The following is a 20,488-nucleotide window of genomic DNA, read 5'->3' as shown; positions in this document are numbered from 1 at the left end:
ATACTATAATGGTTTGGTTAACTCCCAAATTGCAATTGTCATTTTCACAGTAAACATCGCCGCCATTAGTAGTAAAAAAAAAGTGCCACCCCACAGTGCCCATCCATGCCCAGTGCCCACCTATCAGTGACCATCTGTGCCACACATAAGTACCCATCAGTGCCATCCATAAGTGCCCATCTGTGCCGCCTATGAGTGCCCAGTGCCGCCTATGAGTGCCCATCAATGCCACCCATCAGTGCCGCCTATGAGTGCCCATCAGTGCCGCATACCAGCGCCGCCAATCAGTGCCCATCAGTGCCACCTCATCGGTGCCCATCAGTACTACCTCATCGATGTCCATCAGTGCCATCTCATCATGCCCATCAGTGCCGCCATATCAGTGCCCGTAATTGAAAGAGAAAACTTACTTATTTACAAAAAGATGAACAGAAAAAAATAAAAACGTAATTTTTTTCAAAATTTTCTGTCTTTTTTTAGTTGTTGCGCAAAAAATAAAAACGCAGAGGTGATCAAATACCACCAAAAGAAAGCTCTATTTGTGGGGAAAAAAGGACGCCAATTTTGTTTGGGTACAGTGTAGCATTACCGCGCAATTGCCATTCAAAGTGCGACAGCGCTGAAAGCTGAAAATTGGCTTGGGCGGGAAGGTGCGTAAGTGCCTGGTATGGAAGTTTAACCAGTGTGGGTATTTATTAGGGTCTATTTGACCAACTCAGTTCGAGTGCAAAATAAAATTCGATGCAGACGCGATTATTTTTAAACTCAATTAATAATTCTGACAAGTTAAATATCAAAACACTGACCTGATGTCCCACGGTTTTCTTGTGTTCTTTATTGGCATTTTTCATTGCAGGTTTGAGGGGCCGAACATTGATTTTTGATTTGCCAGTTGGTGTTGGAGGTACAGCGTCCTTTTCATCATGGAAAAGGTCAGCGACCAACTGATACTGTAAGAGGAAAAGGAATATCAGATGACATAAGTGACAAAAAAACAAATGAACAGTTGTTCTCACTTTGCCCTCTTCTGTCTGAGAGAACAGTTTATGGTCAGAGGGTATCCTGTCTGCACATTTGTGAATTAAAGTACAACTATAGTCACAATTTAAATACATATATTCTCACACTGGCCCGGATTCAAAGAGATTTGCCCCTTTTTTACGGAGGCACAGGGCAGCGTTTTTGCCCTGCGCCCCTGCAAATTTACTGCGCTACCCGCGATTCACGGAGCAGTAGCTCCGTAAATTGCGGGGGCGCTGTGTAAACGTGCCCTGCGTAAGGGCGCCTAATGTGAATGATCCCGCAGGGGGCGGGAATCATTAAAATTAGGCGCGCTCCCGCGCCGAGCACATGCTCCGTCGGGAAACTTTCCCGACATGCATTGCGGCAAATGACGTCGCAAGGACGTAATTTGCTTCCAAGTGAACGTGAATGGCGTCCAGCGCCATTCACGAATCACTTACGCAAACGACGTAGATTTCAAATATCGCGACGCGGGAACGACGGGTATCCTTTAGCATTGGCTGCCCCTACTATTAGAAGGGGCAGCCTTACGCTAAACACGCCGTACGGAAACGACGTAACTTGCGTACGCAGGGCTCGCGCAACGTTGTGAATCGGTGTTAGTATGCAATTTGCATACTATACACTGAGCACAATGGGAGCGCCCCCTAGCGGCCATCGCAAGAATGCAGCCTAAAATAGGATAAGAGCCTTATGCCACGCAGATTTTAGGCTGCAGTCGGCATTACGATGTTCCTGAATCAGGAGCATTCGTAACGCCGGCGCAAGTCAGCAATTGCGCTGCGTAACTATGGTTACGCAGGCGCAATTGCTCTCTGAATCCGGGCCACTGTTTTCAGTTATGTCTAGCCTACTCCTATTAATCTGAATGATCTTGACATTTGTAAACTTACTTTGTAAAGATCCCCACACATTTACTTCCTGAAAATTCTGTGACATGTAGTCACTAGGCACTGCGGTGTCACACATTTCACAGAGCCTGCCTTCTGAGCTACAGAGGTGCTGAGAGGAGGTGTTTCAGGAGGCTATGGCCCGGATTCTCGTACGAGTTACGCCGGCGTATCTCCAGATACGCCGTCGTATCTCTGCGTCCGGCCGGTCGTATCTATGCGCCTGATTCTTAGAATCAGTTACGCATTGATTTGTATTAGATCCGACCGGCATAAGTCTCTTATGCCGTCGTATCTTAACTGCATATTTACGCTGGCCGCTAGGGGTGTGTACGCTGTTTTACACCTAGAAATATGTAAATCAGCTAGATACGCGAATTCCCGAACGTACGCCCCGGCCGACGAAGTACAGATACGCCGTTTACGTTAGGCTTTTCCCGGCATAAAGTTACCCCTGCTATATGACGCGTAGATGCGGTGTACCAATGTTAAGTATGGATGTCGTTCCCGCGTCGAATTTTGAAAATTTTACGTTGTTTGCGTAAGTCGTTCGCGAATAGGGCTGGGCGTTATTTACGTTCACGTCGAAAGCATTGGCTTCTTGCGGGTTAATTTGGAGCATGCGCACTGGGATACTTTCACGGACGGCGCATGCGCCGTTCGTAAAAAGCGTCATTTACGTGGGGTCACATTAAATTTACATAACACACGGCCACATTTACCTCATTTGAATTAGGCGGGCTTACGCTGGCCTATTTACGCTACGCCGCCGCAACTTTAGTTTGAGAATACGGCACTTGCTTGTCAAAGTTGCGGAGGCGTAACGTAAATAGGATGCGTTACGCCCGCACAAAGATACGCGCTTCTACGTGAATCCGGGCCAGAGTCAGTACAGGAATCACTGCTTGCAGGTAGCAAGGTACCTTGGGATATGTAGTCCTTAAAAATGGAAATTAAATAGCAAAGGAGAAGCCGCAAAGCATGCAGGGAATCCAGGAAGTTACGGAAAGAGATGACCAGTAGACAGGCAGAACTCACAACGACTAAGGAGTTTTTTTTTTAAGTAAGCTTATATTGGGACAATAGCATAAAATAATGCTGGAGGGATCTTTGGGGAGCAGGAGGGAACCCTGGTCTTGGTCTTTATCGAACATTAAAGCAATATATGTACATTTTGGAGTTTCCTGTTCTTACCTTGCTGGCTTTGAAAATGTTGATCTGTTCCTCATACACGGTATCTCGATTCTTCTCTAAGAAGCCGTCACACTGATACTCCACCTGTGCAATACATAATTGTGACATAAGCCTTGGAAATGATGTCCTGTGCATATAAGATTTTGTACATAGGGGTGCTGGCTGGGAAGGTGCACCCAGCTCCAGTGCTGCTGCATGAACAAGTACCGTATTTATTGGCGTATATCGCGCACTATTTTCCCCTTAAAATAACGCGAAATCGTGGGTGCGCGATATACGCCGATAGCCGCTTCCCGCGCTCAGTTTGAAATCCTGCACCGACATATACCGAGTGCAGTATACTCGGGTACATTCGGCCAGGCTCGGCTTCGCTCGTGCTCACGCATAAACGTCACAGAGCGCGAGCGACGCCGAGCCTTGCCGAATGTACCCGAGTGTACTACACTCGGTATATGTCGGCGGAGGCGTTCGAACTGAGCGCGGGGACTCGACTTGAGGCGCGCGCTGGAGAAGCCGGGAGGACACCACCGAGGCCGCAGACGGACGCCGGACCGGACGATGGACGCTGGGAAGACACCAAAACTGTAAGTAATGAAATCATATAACATTTTTTTTTACAGGAATTTCAGGGGAAACTTTAGGGGTGCGCGGTATACGCGGGAGCGCGTTATACCGCGATAAATACGGTAAATGTCTGCATATAGCTGTGGGCGCTGTCTGGCTGCCACTGCTTTCTATAGGGCTTCCCTTCTGCGCCTATTCACATGGATCCCCTGAGTGTCCTGCAGGTAATCACAAGCGGCCCCATGCACAAGTGTACAGTGCCTTGAAAAAGTATTCATACCCATTGAAATGTTCCACATTTTGTCACGTTACAACCAAAAACTTATTTTATTGGGATTGTATGTGATAGACTAACACAAAGTAGCACACAATTGTTAAGTGGAATGAAAATGAAAAATGTTTTTCAATTTTATTTTACAAATAAGTATGTGAGGGGGGTGTATTTGTGTTCAGCCTCCTTTACTCCGATACCTCCAACTAAAATCTAGTGGAACCAATTGCCTTCAGAAGTCACCTAATTAGTAAATAAAGTCCACCTGTGTGTAATTTAATCTCAGTATAAATACAGCTGTTCTGTGAAGCCCTCGGAGGTTTGTTAGAGAATCTTAGTGAACAAACAGCATCATGAAGGCCAAGGAACACACCAGACAGGTCAGGAATACAGTTGTGGAGAAGTTTAAAGCAGAGTTAGGTTATAAAAAAAATATCCCAAGCTTTGAACATCTCACAGAGCTCTGTTCAATCCATCATCCGAAAATGGAGAGAGTATGGCACAACTGCAAACCTACCAAGACATGGCCGTCCACCTAAACTGACAGGCCGGGCAAGGAGAGCATTAATCAGAGATCTGAACCTGTGACCCCCTGTGGTTTCTGACTGTAGCTCTTATCACTGTGCCACCTGATGCTAGACAGCTCCCTGCCTGATTCCTTGGATAATCCTGTCGTGTACCTCGTTTCTGATGAACCTTGAACTCTTTGCTCCTCCCATGAACTTCCTGATTTAAGCCATGTCTCTGCACTTCCTGTTTGCCAGATTATCGTGCTCGCTCCCTCTCTCCAGCCAATATCTTGCTTCTCTCACTCCTGCTGCCATCCAAATCTTCATTACCACTCCTTACCGATCTTTGGCTTGTTCCTCGACTATGCTTCTGCTTGATCCCAACCTGCAACCACTTGTTACGGACCTTTGGCTTGTTTACTGACTAGGCTTCTTCTTGATCCCTACTTGCTACATCTATTACTTGACCCTGGCTTGCTAACCTCCTGGTGGGGCGATCCTGAGGACTGCAACCTGGTCCACCTGGTCTCCACCGTTGGGATTTCTGGTGAAGACCGGTTAGTTCTTAGACCCCGTGCCTCAGGTGAGCCCATGCCATCCGTCAGGGCGACCTGCTGGTCGCCTTCCTACTGCTATAGCTGCTGGTCTCTGAGTCTGACCCATGACAAACACTTACAGTGGACGGTGCAGTCTCCAGCCAATCTGTTAGCTTTAACCACTTGAGATCCGCGCTATAGTCGAAAGACGTCCACAGCGCAGCTCTCAAGTGCCGAGTGGACGTCTTTAGATGTCCTGTTGTTGTTGTTGTTCCCTGTGCGCGCCGCTGGGGGTCCGCAGCGGGGAAACAACGTGCCCGGCGCATCGTTCGGGAGCCGATGCGAGTGCCTGGCGGCCGTGATGTCCGCCAGACACCCGCGATCGTCGGTGACACAGCAGGACGTGGAGCTCTGTGTGTAAACACAGAGCTCCCTGTGCTGTCAGGGAGAGAGGAGACCGATCTGTGTCCCTTTACATAGGGACACAGCATCGGTCACCTTCCCCAGTCAGTCCCCTCCCCCCACACAGTAAGAACACAATGGGGGAATACATTTAACCCCTTCCTCACCCCCTAGTGTTAACCCCTTCACTGCCAGTCACATTTATACAGTAATTAGTGCATTTTTATAGCACTGATCGCTGTATAAATGTGAATGGTCCCAAAATTGTGTCAAAAGTGTCCGATACGTCCGCCGCAATATCGCAGCCCTGACAACAAAAAAAAAAATCGCGAATCGCCGCCATTACAAGTAAAAAAAATAAAAAAAATCATAAATCTATCCCCCATTTTGTAGGCGCTATAACTTTTGCGCAAACCAGTCGCTTATTGCGATTTTTTTTTTTTTTACAAAAATACGTTGAAAAATACGTATCGGCCTTAACTGAGAAAAAAAAATTGTTTTTTAAAAAAAAAATTGGGATATTTATTATAGCAACAAGTAAAATATATATATATATTTTTAAATTGTCGCTCTTTTTATGTTTATAGCGCAAAAAATAAAAACCGCAGAGGTGATCAAATACCACCAAAATAAAGCTCTATTTGTGGGGAAAAAAGGACGCCAATTTTGTTTGGGAGCCACGTCGCACGACCGTGCAAATGTCAGTTAAAGTGACGCAGTGCCAGAAGCTGAAATTTTGCCTGGGCACGAAGGGGGTTTATGTGCCCAGTAAGCAAGTGGTTAAGAAGGGAAGGAGGATGAAAAAGCAGGGGAGTGCCTTGCAATCCTAGGCTACTTGGCTGTGTGTTTCTATGGATGCACACAGTGTAGAGACACAACTCTAGGCAAGGGTGGCTCCATAGGATGCTGCAAGAGAAAGGAGCCACCCTGGAGTAGCAAACCTAGGGCAGTGGTCATGGCACCAGTCACTCATACTGGGTGTTCAGCCCTGGTGCATGGGGAAAAGGCCAAATGCTAGCAGCCTGTCAAACTCTAGGAGAGGCTGCCAGCTGTTGCAGCTCTGTTTGCAATGATCCCTTAAGGCAGTTCTGAGACTAAAACTACGTATAAGCGGACTGGCTTTTTGCAGTGCTGCATGGTCTGACCTTTGCTGAAACCATTTCAGTGGGTAGATCTGAGCTGAAGCCAATGAGCCATTATTTGCTGAGATTCTAGAAGTGCGAACGAGTTATCAAAGATCACCAGTGTGGCTCCAGCCTTACAAAAGTCTGGTTACATCTCCAGGGAACAAAGCAGCCATTCACTTACCTTATCAGCAAAGTGCACAATGATGAAGGAGATATTCGACATCCGTGGTTTCTTAAAGTGCTGACTACTGCCGTGCCTATCGTAGAGTTTCTGGGCCCAGTTCTGGTCTGTTCCCTTGGGGACCTAAATACAAATAAAATTAAAAAAAAATAATAAATAATAATAAAGAAAATAAAGGAATACAAGTCTAACCAATGCCGCTATTTCTACACAGCAGACCAGAAGTGTTCACAAAAATCTGGCACTTTTGAAAATGTCTTATTCACTAAATCAGTTTAATTTAAAGCCGATTTTTTGTTATTTTTTTAATCAACACAAGGGACAGTACTTACATTACATGAGAAGTGTCCCTTGTGCTAGTGGCTGCTGTCTTAGTTTGAATCTGAAGTTCTCTGCCCCCACCCTCACCCGTACGCCCGCAGCAGTAATCTTCTGTGCTGTGGGGGGGCATGGTGAATACAACCTATCATATGCACTTGTTGTGGGTGCCGACTTCTCTATACAGTAATACCTCGGATTGCGAGTAACGAGCTTAACGAGCGTATCGCAATATGAGCAATTTTTAAAAAAATCCTGACTTGTTTTGCGAGCGTTGTCCCGCAAAACAAGCAGGTTCCAATCTCTGTGGTGTGCAGTACCGCATTTGGCCTGAGGTGCAGGGGCGCCGGTGACACTCGGAGCAGCTCGGATGCACTCCGTTCCTGAGTGTTTGCGTGCCTCTCCGAGTATCTCTGGTGCCCCCTCCACCTCTGGCCACCTGCAGTACTGCACACAATAGAAGTCACTGTGGAACAAATTATCTGATTTTCCATTGACTTCTATGGGGAAACTCGCTTTGATATACGAGAGCTTTGGATTGCAAGCATTCTTCTAGACCGAATTATGCTCGTAATACAAGGTCCCACTGTATATAGAAGCTGTATTGTAGCTTCAAGGAATTATAGCGCTCTATGAATGGAGGATGGGAGGATGAATGAATATTAGGTAGGAAATTGGGGGGGGGGGGTCAGGTTGAGCTGAGCTTCTGAGTTGCAGCTGATCTGCTTGATCACTGTTGGGAGAGGGGACCGGGTAAGCTATGCTTCCGATTCTCTGCTATGAGGTGGAGCACAGGGAGCTGTGCTGATAAGTCAGTGCATGGGATAGGGTGGACAGCAGGGTGAGCTGAGCTGCTGAGTATCTGCTGGCAGGATAGAGCAGAGGGTGATGAGCTGCTGTGTCACTGCTGGGAGGGGAGAGCTGAGCTGCTGAGAAAACTGAATACTGGAACGTCCATAGCCGGTCCACAGGTTCCCTTTAAGATGGACCTTTAGGCAAATATAAAATTCCATGCAGACTTGACACGATAAATACAAAAGTAAACCACATCCTACCTTGCACTCCTCATCCAGAAGATCCAGAATGCCGAGTTTTGCCTCGATCAGGTCAATGCAGGGTTGATTATCATAGAAATCAATTAGGGTCCAAGGGATCTGTTCCTTCATGTATTCCTCTTGTTCCAGTTTAAATACATGCTATAAAAAGGAAGAGGGATTACTTAACAAAACACCATTCCATTTCACACTGGACATCACCCTTTTAATGCTGTTAGGTCTAAATCCGCACATCTGATGGGAATACATTTTATTTAAAAGGAAATTTAATTATTAGTTAGTACACATTTTAATAACTGATATTGCACATATATGACTTTTATAAAACCCAACTCTAGGCAGATAAAAAAAAAATATACCTTGCAGTAGGGCATAAAAATATCTCCTGCAGTGGGGTTGTGCCCACAGTGTAAGGGTTAATAGCTCATTCTGTGTAGGGAAGAGGAGAAACAGTTTTACTTACCCCATCCTTCACTCCCCGGGAAGGTAGCGCTCCCCCACAATCCGGTAGTGCACTGTCCCTCAGCATCCTTATGTCCAGAGCAGGGCTATAGACCATGCTCTGGCCTTCATGAGGTCAGGGGCCAGATGGACCCTGCTCTGGTCTTCATGAGTTCAGGGGACCCCATCGACCCTGTTCTGGTCTTCATGAGGTCAGGGGCCCCATAGGCCCTGCTCTGGTCTTCATGAGGTCAGGGGCCCCCATGGACCCTGCTCTGGTCTTCATGGAGGTCAGGGGCCCCATGGCCCCTGCTCTGGTCTTCATGAGGTCAGGGGACCCCATGGACCCTGCTCTGGTTTTCATGAGGTCAGGGGCCCCATAGGCCCTGCTCTGGTCTTCATGAGGTCAGGGGACCCCATGGACCATGCTCTGGTTTTCATGAGCTCAGGGGCCCCCATGGACCCTGCTCCAGGCTTCATGAGTCCAGGGGCCCCCATGGACCCTGCTCTGGTCTTCATGAGGCCAGGGGACCCCACTCTGGTCTTCATGAGGTCAGGGGACCCCATGGACCCTGCTCTGGTCTTCATGAGGTCAGGGAACCCCATGGACCCTGCTCTGGTCTTCATAAGGTCAGGGGCCCCAGGGGTAGGAGCAGAGGATTGGGTAAGTACATCTCCTTTAATTAAGACCTAAATGAGCGATAATTTCTTTTAGTGTGGTCACAGCCCCACGGGCAAGAGATCATTTTTAATTTTTTCGGAGTTGTGCTTTAAATTTATAAACTGATATTGCATATCATTGTAATTATTGTATGACATTCATTACAGGGCACGTCCAAGACACTCGCTTTGCAAAGCATGTGTCTGAATGCATACTGACAGTACAGGAAATTAACCTGGGATCAGGGGCGGACTGACAACTCATGGGGCCCCCGGGCAATAGAAGATTATGGGGCCCCCGGGCTTACAGATGGCCACCACGCCAGAAGGGAAAGTGCAGAGGCGGGGCAGCTAAAATCTCAGGATTTTCACATCAAAAGCAAGTCGGTTTCGGACATATCAGAGACAGATCTAAAAAAACATAGATTTTTAGATACTGTCCCTGGTTCTACTGAGCCTGGCAACCCTGATGGGCCCCCCTAGTGGCATGGGGGCCCTCGGGCAGTGACTGAGTGACTCAATGGTCAGTCCGCCCCTGCCCGGGATCTGTTTCTTCTAAAGTCCATCACAGATGGACCGAAATTTGGCTGATTCAGCAAGAACCAGCTAATGATCCATCTATGGACAGGGCTGGTTGTACTGAAGCCAGTGGAGCACCGAAATGGAAATTCTGGACCGAAAATTCAGGATGTACTTGGCCGAAACAAAACAAAATGGATAGTTAAAAAAAATACACACATACACATATATATATATATATATATATATATATATATATGTGTATTTCTTATATTTTTATGCAACTGATAAAAAAATATGGGCCAGATTCACAGCTGAGATACGACGGAGTATCTCAGATACTCTGTCGTATCTCTCAGAGTATCTATGCGACTGATTCATAGAATCAGTTACGCATAGATATCCCTACAGGTGTAATTGTTTTACACTGTCGGAACTTAGGATGCAATACCGCGGCCGCCGCTGGGGGGAGTTTGCGTCGTAAACCAGCGTCGGGTATGCAAATAAGGAGTTACGGCGATTCCCGACGGATTTTCGCGTTTGCTACGTCGCCGCTAGTCTAGTTTCCCGTTGCAAAGTTAGTCGTCGTTTTTGGTGCCTTAACTTTACACAGCAATCGTATTGCTGTATAAAGTATGGCCGTCGTTCCCGCGTCGAAATTTAAAAATGAACGTCGTTTGCGTAAGCTGTCCGGGAATACGGAATTACGCTACGCGCGTCGCCGTTCGAAAAAATTACGTCACGGTGCGCAAAGCACGACACTGAGCATGCGCAGTAGGTCCGGCGCGGGAGCGCGCCTACAGTAATTTAAATGGCACACGCCCATTTGAATTGGCCCGCCTTGCGCCGGAGGCCGCCGGCGTAGGTATTCATCGCAAGTGCTTGGTGAATCAGACACTTGCGATGAAAACTTGCGGCGGTGTAACGTATCTACGATACGTTACGCCGCCGCTCACCTACGTGAATCTGGCCCTATGTTTTTTGTACTGAACACGACAAACTCAATATTAAACAAGAATAAATGCACAGCTCAGACTTTCCATTGCTTATGGATAGAGACGGTTACCACTGACTCACCGAGTTAAATTGCTGCTGTAGCTTTTCATTGGCGTAATTGATGCAGAATTGTTCAAAGCTGTTTATTTCAAATGTTTCAAACCTGCAAAGAATTGTGAATGATCAGCAGTGAGGAGGACACATCATCAAATACAAATAACATCCTGCAATATACCAGACCATTAACTCCTAAGGTGAGGAGCCAGCAGATGTGTCTGCAGAGAGTCACAAAAATCTGTGGCACCGTACACACCGCTGTATGATCCTGTGAACGTTACTGTTGGGATTTACTGCAGAACAGTGGTGGTGTTTTTTAGCGACTGATACAAGATAACACATGCAAGCTTTACATTTATTATAATACATGTGCATTTGTAAATCAACCATGGCACGTCTATAAGAATACATCAACATCTGCTGGCATGTGACCACTTTCCAATCAGAATCGCTCTGATCCATCCCAGAAGCCATAAGAAAAGACAGGGAAGAAGAGTCAAATCTTCCGGATCACTGCACCAGAGGGAAAGCTAATCACCCACAGAGGTAAGTGCAGTGATGACCTTGGGGGGATGGACTGGAGAGGGAGTAGGTTCACCTTTTCATTTTTTCTATAAAGGCCTTTAAGGGCCTATTCCCACTTGGGCATTGTGGCACGCTGCCTGTGTTCTGCCTAGAAATGCCCCGTCGAGAAATGTCCACTCGGTACTGCGCATGCAATACGGATCCGCCGAAAGCCTCTGAACATCGGAATTTACGATCAGCTGTAGACGGCACCTGCGCACAATAACCAACATTGTGCCACACGATCCCGATTCTCCTGCAAGTCTTCAAGGGAGCGGATTTCTTCATGATGGGCACGTGTGAGGGGCAGATGCCTACAGAAGGGGGCGTATTTTGTAATGATGGGCATTGTTATTGCTTGTGTTAGCTAGTTAAATAGGCCCTGCAAACCCGCCCATCAACATTGAAAACCCCCCCCTTCGGGTTGGCTAAACACGCCCTGCAAACACGTGTAGGAAGAATAGCAGAGATATATTTGTTTAGGAGATGTGTTTGAGTTTCGTGAAAAATTCCGCCCCCATCTTAACAGTACTGCCCATCATTACAAAATACTCCCCCTTCTGTAGGCATCGCCCCTCACAAGCGCCCATTATCAAGAAATGCGCTCCTTGCACGAGTTTCGGGAGCGTGTGGCACAATGTCGGCTATTGTGCACAGGCGCCGTCTACAGCTGATCGGAATTCTCAGGAAGTTTTTTCACCTTAATGCATAGAATTACAAGTCCATTTGTTCTGTGTTTTCAACACCTGCTCCCCAAACTTCCAGGGATATCCATTTCCCGGGGACAGACAATCCCCACCAGCACCTCTGGGATGGTCTCTGAGAAAACGGCAACCTGTCAGCCCTCCCTTCTCAGAGCTCAGGCTGCTCAGCTCTCGGTTAATTGCCAATACTCTTCATTCCACAGTGACTCACCTGATGATCATATCCTGCTTGTCAATCGACCTGCTGGCTATTTAAGCTGCGTGCATCAGATCTGCCTTCGCCTTGGTCAACATATCTGGATACTCTCTGCTGTGTTTTCCTGTTAAAGACTTTTGCCTGGCTGACTTCCCTTCTGGTTCCTGATCCTGTTTGTAGACTACACTGATCTCTGGATCCATGTTTTACTTGCTTGTTCTGACTACCTGCTCTGGTTACCGAACCCTGGCTATGTTTTGACTACGTTTGCACTGTTTGTACCATTTTACTAAAGTGTGATTTTTACTGCACTTCTGTCTCAGTCTGATTCATGGTTCCTGACACAACCTTAGCCTTTTGTTTAAAAAGTTTGAGGATTTCTGAACCTCTAGAGGTAGTTGACCATGTTTTTTTTCAACTTAAAGCGGTGGTTCACCCTTAGAAGGCACTTTTTCCCCTTAGATTCCTGCTCGTTTTTACTAGGGGAATCAGCTATTTGTTTTAAAATATGAGCATTACTTACCCGTTTACGAGATGCATCCTCTCCGTCGCTTCCGGGTATGGGCTGCGGGAATGGGCGTTCCTTCTTGATTGACAGTCTTTCGAGAGGCTTCCGACGGTCGCATCCATCGCGTCACGATTTTCCGAAAGAAGCCGAACGTCGGTGCGCAGGCGCAGTATAGAGCCGCACCGACGTTCGGCTTCTTTCGGCTACGAGTGACGCGATGGATGCGACCGTCGGAAGCCTCTCGGAAGACTGTCAATCAAGAAGGAACGCCCGCTCCCGAAAACCCATACCCGGAAGCGACGGAAGAAGATGCATCTCGAAAACGGGTAAGTACTGCTCATATTTTAATACAAATAGCCGATTCCCCTAGACCGAACGAGCAGGAATCTAAGGGGAAAAGGGGAAAAAATTAATAAATGGGTGAACTCCCGCTTTAAGCCCGGTACACACGGCCAGGAATCCCGTCAGGAAAAAAACGTTGGTTTTCATGACGGGATTTCTGGCAAGCTTGCCTTGCAAACCGTGCATACAGACAGCCACTCAAAAGAACCGCTGTGCATTTGAATGGCAAGAAAGCGGTGACGTCATCGACTACGACGAGCCGGCACTCGTCACATTCGGTGCCGTCGCCGCCATCTTGCTACACCCCACACTAACCTTGTATGCTACCGCTCATGCGTCAAAGTCTTAGGCCCCGTACAGACGACCGAACATGTCTGCTGAAACTGGTCCGCAGACCAGTTTCAGCAGACATGTTCGGTCGTCTGTACAGCCGAGCGGACAGGATTCCAGCGTACATTTGCCCGCCGGGCATTTTTCGAGCGGGCAAATATTTCTAAACATGTTTAGAAACATGCCCGCTGGAATCCTGTCCGTCGGACATGTTCGGTCGTCTGTACAGACCTACCGTACATGTCCGAGCGGCCGCCATCCCTCGCATGCGTCGAATGACTTCGACGCATGCGTGGAAGCATTGAACTGCCAGGGCCGCGCACGTCGCCGCGTCATCGTTGCGGCGCCGGCGCGGCCTTGTCGCCGCATATCGAGTACGCGCGGATTTCTGTATGATGGTGTGTACAGCCATCATACAGAAATCTCCGGGCAGACATGTACGCTGAAAACGGTCCAGCGGACCGTTTTCATCGTACATGTTTGCCCGTCTGTACGAGGCCTTATCGAGCATGCGCGGGTTTACCTCGGACAGGTAAGCATACAAACGACCAGTTTTCTCGGCAGGAAACACTCTGCTGGGAATCCCAACGGGAAAATAGAGAGCAGGTTCTCTATTTTTCCCGGGCAGTTTTCCTATCGGAAAAACTGCTAGGGAGCATACACACGGCCGGGATTCCCGGCCAAATGCTCTCCTGGCAGTTTTCCTGCCGGGAAAACCGGTTGTGTGTACGAGGCTTGACTGTCGAATCCTCCTGTACGTGGCAATATACCCACTAGTTATGAATATGCCCCTCAATGAACATTAATGAAAATACAACATTTCCCATACATATCCAATCTAGGCTTGTACTAGCCATACAATGTGCGGCTTCAAACGCAGCAGTGATGTCACCACTGTAACATACAGGGGACTTATAATAGGCTCCTCCGCGGCTGTTTCTTGTTCCAGGGAAGCTTCTCATTTTCCTGGTTTTATAAAGAGCTGAAACAAGCTCAGGTAATAAGCTAAAAGCTGCATCCAGAGACAAATTTACTAATTGTTCATTTATAACTGCAGGAGGAAAAATCGCACATTCATCTGTTCCGAGACCGGCTGGTCTCTCAGGACAATTAAGGAGGAACAGCGCACAAGTCTGAACCTTCTTTATAGAAGAGCCCGCAGAGCAAAGGAGGAAAGATTTATATTAACCAACTAATTACCTCTACAAATGGAGGGAAAGCGTCAGCGAAGAGAACAATTACCCAAGTGTTCACACGAGCCTCATAGTCTGAATGCCCACTTGCAAAATCCAATTATAAACAGAACAACTGTACCCCCTGCTGCCCGTATTACTAATCACCGAGGAGCCCGGCGACCAAATAAATGTACCGAGCTGCGGGACGTGTGCATCTCTAAAGGTCACCGGACTCCGAGGAGAAAGAATGAGATTGCTTTAGCCGTGTTAAGTGGTTGGATAGCCAGGAATAGCTGGACACAGAGGCACCCTGAACAGACATGAAAGTGTACCACCTAAAAGGTAACACTTTGACACCACTTTGTCTGGCAATGTTATTTATCCACATAGAAAAAAAATTGGCCTTATGCCGCGTACACACGATAATTTTTCGAATTGTAAAAAACAACGTTTTTCAGGCTCTAGAAAAAAACGATTTTTTTTTCAACTTAATCATTAAAACGACCTTGCATACACACGATCGTGAAAAGAAAATGCTCTAGCAAAGCGCGGTGACGTACAACACGTACGACGGCACTATAAAGGGGAAGTTCCATGCGGATGACTCCACCCTTTGGGCTGCTTTAGCTGATTTTGTGTTGGTAAAAGACGATTCGCGCTTTTCTGTCTGTTACAGCGTGATGAATGTGCCATCTCCATTACGAACGGTAGTTTTACCAGAACGAGCGCTCCCATCTCATAACTTGCTTCGGAGCATGCGCGGGTTTTTCACGTCGTTAAAGCCCACACACGACCATTTTTTCCAACCCGAAAAACGACATTGTTTAACCACTTACCCCCCGGAACATATTGCTGCCTAAAGACCAGAGTACTTTTTGCGATTCGGGACTGCGTCGCTTTAATAGACAATTGCGCGGTCGTGCGACGTGGCTCCCAAACAAAATTGGCGTCCTTTTTTTCCCACAAATAGAGCTTTCTTTTGGTGGTATTTGATCACCTCTGCGTTTTTTATTTTTTGCGCTATAAACAAAAATAGAGCGACAATTTTGAAAAAAATGAATATTTTTTACTTTTTGCTGTAATAAATATCCCCCAAAAATATATAAAAAAACATTTTTTTTCCTCAGTTTAGGCCGATACGTATTCTTCTACATATTTTTCGTAAAAAAAATCGCAATAAGCGTTTATTGATTGGTTTGCGCAAAAGTTATAGCGTTTACAAAATAGGGGGTATTTTTATGGCATTTTTATTAATATTTTTTTTACTAGTAATGGCGGCGATCAGCGATTTTTTTTCGGTATTGCGACATTATGGCGGACACTTCGGACATTTTTGACACATTTTTGGGACCATTGGCATTTTTATAGCGATCAGTGCTATAAAAATGCATTAGATTACTATAAAAATGCCACTGGCAGTGAAGGGGTTAACACTAGGGGGCGGGGAAGGGGTTAAGTATGCCTGGGTGTGTTCTTACTGTGGGGGGGGGGGTGGCCTCACTAGGGGAAACACTGATTTTCTGTTCATACATTGTATGAACAGAAAATCAGCATTTCCCCTGCTGACAGGAACGAGAGCTGTGTGTTTACACACACAGCTCCCGTTCCCCGCTCTGTACCGAGCGATCGCGTGTGCCCGGCGGCGATCGCGCCCGCCGGGCACACGCACGGGAGTCGGGGGCGAGCGGGGAGCGCGCGCGCGCGCCTCCGGCGGCGCGCACGCGCCCCCTAGTGGCGGCTATACGATAGGACGTATAGCTACGGGCTCTCGCCCAGGAGAGCCGACCTGCCGCCGTATAATGACGGTGGCTGGTCGGCTACTAGTTAAAACGTTGTGAAAAAATAGAGCATGTTCGGAAAAAAAATTGGCCATTTTTCAGAACCCGAAAAATGCTCTGAAGCCCACACACCATCATTATAAATGACATTTTTAAAAAACTTTGTTTTTTACAACCCGAAAAATGATCGTGTGTACGCGGCATTAGATAGTATTATCGGTGCCTGGTGGTATACATGGCTGTGATAACATATTTATAATTGTGTGTCAGGGATTTGATGTTAAATGTTACCAAATCCACAACAGTAATATCAGTCTGTATATGCAGTAGAGCATGCTTGTTATACTGTGCAACCAAAGGGGTTAATCCCCTGCACTGCATAAAAAGACTGTTTGATCCTGTCTTCTCTGATCCTCCCCTACTTTTACTGTCTCCAATCTATCTCCTGATAGTACAGAGCCTCTGTTGGCGGCCCTGATTATCAGCACAATTCGTTCCAGAAGAATGTTTGTAATCAAAGCGAGTTTCCCCATATAATGAAAACGCTGTTAATCTGTTCCACAGCCACTGCTGGTCTATGCAGTACCGCATGTGGAAGAGGTGCGGGGTGCCAGAGACACTCAGAGATGCTTGGAGACCACTCGGGAACTGAGTGTTTCCGAGTGCCACCGGCGCCCCCGCACCTCTGGCCAAATGCGGTTCTGCACACCCCAGCGGCTTGAATCCTACTCGTCTTGCGAAACGCTCGTAAACTGCATTACTCGCAATCCGAGTTTCCACTGTACTTTCCTATTTGAGCCGCGCTCAGGAATGTGCAGATCTGCTGCAGGGCTCTGCCAGCTCTCAAAGAATGAGCAGATCGCTTTGGTACATGAGCGCATGTGTCTTGACCACCGAAGATGGCAACTCCAGTACAGAGGGGCGGGGCCACCAGTAAGGGGACCAAAGTTGCTCTTTAAGAATCAATAATCCATTACTTTATACTTTTTGGGATTATACCGCAATTGTCTGCCTTTCACCTGAACCACTTTGCCTGTCTGCCTACTGCAAGAACCTGTTTGCTTTTCTCAGTTCATACCTGCCCTGGCGCGGTAGCCAAGCACTGTAGCATTGTGTATAAGTCCTGGGGGCAACCGAGTCCCAGTAGGCCTGCATGCCTTATGGCAAAAGGAGTTGCTATAGGTGAAGAACACAGAGTCCAGGTACAATGTCTGACCACCTGTGTTAGGGTTAAAGAGTGAAAGTGGGATATTGTTTAGGTCAGGGGTAGGCAAGCTTAAAGAGGTGGAGATCTACCTGAACAACATGGGAGAAGTCAAAGATCACCAGACACAGTGTCCCCTCCTTACACCAGTTTTAAACCTGTAATTGCCGTACTATTGTGTCTCAATCGTGTGCAGATCATGGGTTTAGATCAAGTGTAAATCAAAGAACGCTCCCAGATTACTGCATCCACACAAGCAATGTGGTGGCAGGGGTGTGCTCCACCCGGTCAGAATACACTGATCAACATAGCAGCCGATAGTCGATCAAATGCGTTTTTTTCAGCTTCTATTGAACAGAGAGGGCTCCACACAGAACAAAATTTGCCCAGTTCCTGCTGAACCTGCTGAATTTCGATCCGTGTATACCCAGCTTAAGACTAGGCCCTTAAAGCGGAGTTCCACTCAAAAGTGGAACTTCCGCTCATTTGTCTCCTCCCCCCTCTGGTGTCACCTTTGGCACCTTTCTGGGGGGGAGTGCATGCCTGTCTTTGACAGGTATTCTGTCCCTACTTCCGGGAGCCAAGCCCGTGGCCGTTGACTTCACCGCTCGGCTCCCACCTCCTCCCTCCCCTGCCGCCAGGCCAGTAGGAGAGAGGAGCGGAGCCTCACACATGCGTAGTAGGGTTCCCGGCGTGAAGCCGATGTTGCGGGTTCACTTACCCGCAATGACGGCGGGTGCACCCGACAGCTGATGGTGCCAACATCGCTAGATTCCAGGACAGGCAAGTGTCCTATTATTAAAAGCCAGCAGCTGCAGTATGTGTAGCTGCTGGCTTTTAATTTTTGCAGCGGTGGATGAAACTTCGCTTTAACTGCAAACTTAAAGCGAGGGTTCACCCCAAAAAAATGTTTTAACATTACATTCAGCCGAGTTGTGAGAATGACATTAGGCTGTTTTTTTTTTAAATCCTTGCCGTACATACCGTATTATCTATATTTTCACCGCGGCTTCCGGGTATGTAATCTGCGGGACTGGGCGTTCCTAATTGATTGACATGCTTCCGACCGGCGCATACAGCGCGTCACGAGTTGCCGAAAGAAGCCGAACGTCGGTGCGCAGGCGCCGGTCGGAGCCGACTCGCAGTCCGGCTTCTTTCGGCAACTTGTGACGCGCTGTATGCGCCGGTCGGAAGCATGTCAATTAGTAACGCCCAATCCCGCAGATTACATACCCGGAAGCCGCGGTGAAAATATAGATAATACGGTATGTACGGCAAGGATTTAAAAAAAAAAAGAGCCTAATGTCATTCTCACAACTCGGCTGAATGTAATGTTAAATTTTTTTTTTGGGTGAACCCCCGCTTTAACAATTATAAAAGGCATAAACCTAGCCTCAAAAAAGATGGAGGCGAGGCAGCGGGTGTGACAAGGGAGTGCCTTTTACTCAATAATGGTGATGCAAAATAGTATCTCTCTTTTCCAGCATTTTCTTAAGGCCCCTTTCATTACTGATCCGCCCCGTAAACCTCGGCTTGCGTCTGTCCGTGTTCATCCGATTCGCAGACGGAGGGAAAAATAGGGTTTTCTTCCGTCTGCAGAATCGGATTATTGCGGAAGCGGGCGAGATCGGGTGTCAGCGGATGTTCATCCTTTGACATCCGTGATCTCATAGGGACCAATGTATGTCCCTTTTTCATCCGCAAACGGATGGATGAAAAAGCGGACATACGGTCCACAGGTGTGAAAGGGGCCTAAGACAGCTGGGATGTATGCTGGAAATCTTCCAGTTCGACAAGCCTATAGTCCTACAAATACTGTTTGAGATCCCTCCATTTAGTGTGTAAACTCACAAATATACAAGTACAGATTTGAAGGGTGTGTGGGTACACAAATGAGAAGAACTGGGGGTCAAGTCTTACCCGTATATGTCGAGCACCCCAATAAAAGAGTGCTGTTTGATGGTGGTATGCAAAGCTTTGTTCACATGATGTACGATCCAGTTAAATAGCTGAGCATAGATGTGCTTTGCCAGAGCGTTCCTGGCATTCACGGCTTGCTGAACGGCCATGTTCTTCACATAGGTCTCTGATGTGGTGACCAATTTCCGATGGCACAGCCAGTGCGCCATCTGGTCGTGCTCCACGCCGAGCAAGGTGCAGAAGTGGTTGAGATGTTCGTCCTCTTTCTAAGAAACAGAGAAAGCATTGGTAATAACCTGAAAAAAAAATACTACTTTATATCCAAGTTAATAGGATTACAACTAACAGGATATTACAATGGTTTGTTGTCAGTTTTATTAAAGCGGAGTTCCACCCAAACCCTTGCCCCCTTACATGCCACATTTGGCATGTCATTTTTTTGGGGGGGGGGGGGAGTGGGGGCTTCAGTAGGAGTGGGACTTCCTGTCCCACTTCCTCCTTCTGCCCAGGGACCGCTTAGGCCAGGGGTGTCCAAACTTTTTTCAAAGAGGGCCAGATTTGATGAAGTGAACATGCGCGAGGGCCGACCATTTTGCCCGACATTCTTTGAACCATTAAATTCGGTCTAAGTGTGTTCGAGCACTAATACACTGCCCAACAAGAATTCTCTTGCCTTTGTGGTAAAGAGATGAGCTCAGACTTATTATTTGGATATACTGTATTGGCGTATAACACGCACCTTCAGTTTAAGAGCAAAGTTTCAGGGAAAAAAAATCAAATAAAAGAACTGTGAAGCAAAACAAGGGTCAATGCCCATCTGCGTCCTCACAAGTGCCCATCTGCAGACCCACCATTCTGTGTGTACACTGGGACTTTATATATTAAGCTCTGTAAACTGCAGGCATTTTCAAAAAAAGCAAGTAAGGATAGACAAACACGTAAAAAGGGGCTTAGAGCTACACCTACTGGTTGGACATGAGAATACAAAATATTAATATGCAGTATTTATATTTAAAATATACTC

General features: G+C 47.2%; 1 protein-coding gene across 2 annotated transcripts in view; it reads right to left on the bottom strand.

The window, feature by feature from the left end:
* The window catches only part of MYO5B (myosin VB), a 414,634-nt gene that overhangs the window by 147,706 nt on the left and 246,440 nt on the right, over nucleotides 1–20,488 (bottom strand). For both annotated transcript variants that reach the window (XM_040336856.1, XM_040336864.1), the window contains exons 10-15: nucleotides 19,465–19,730; nucleotides 10,768–10,849; nucleotides 8,071–8,211; nucleotides 6,698–6,820; nucleotides 3,108–3,191; nucleotides 807–950 (exon numbers count right to left, since the gene is read on the bottom strand). In XM_040336856.1, the coding sequence (XP_040192790.1) occupies nucleotides 807–950; nucleotides 3,108–3,191; nucleotides 6,698–6,820; nucleotides 8,071–8,211; nucleotides 10,768–10,849; nucleotides 19,465–19,730 (840 nt within the window). The remainder of the gene's footprint in view (nucleotides 1–806; nucleotides 951–3,107; nucleotides 3,192–6,697; nucleotides 6,821–8,070; nucleotides 8,212–10,767; nucleotides 10,850–19,464; nucleotides 19,731–20,488) is intronic.

The sequence above is a fragment of the Rana temporaria genome, chromosome 1 (genome assembly GCF_905171775.1).
Source record: "Rana temporaria chromosome 1, aRanTem1.1, whole genome shotgun sequence".
In the NCBI taxonomy this organism is placed as follows: domain Eukaryota; kingdom Metazoa; phylum Chordata; class Amphibia; order Anura; family Ranidae; genus Rana; species Rana temporaria.
This window is presented reverse-complemented; position numbering and strand designations above follow the sequence as displayed.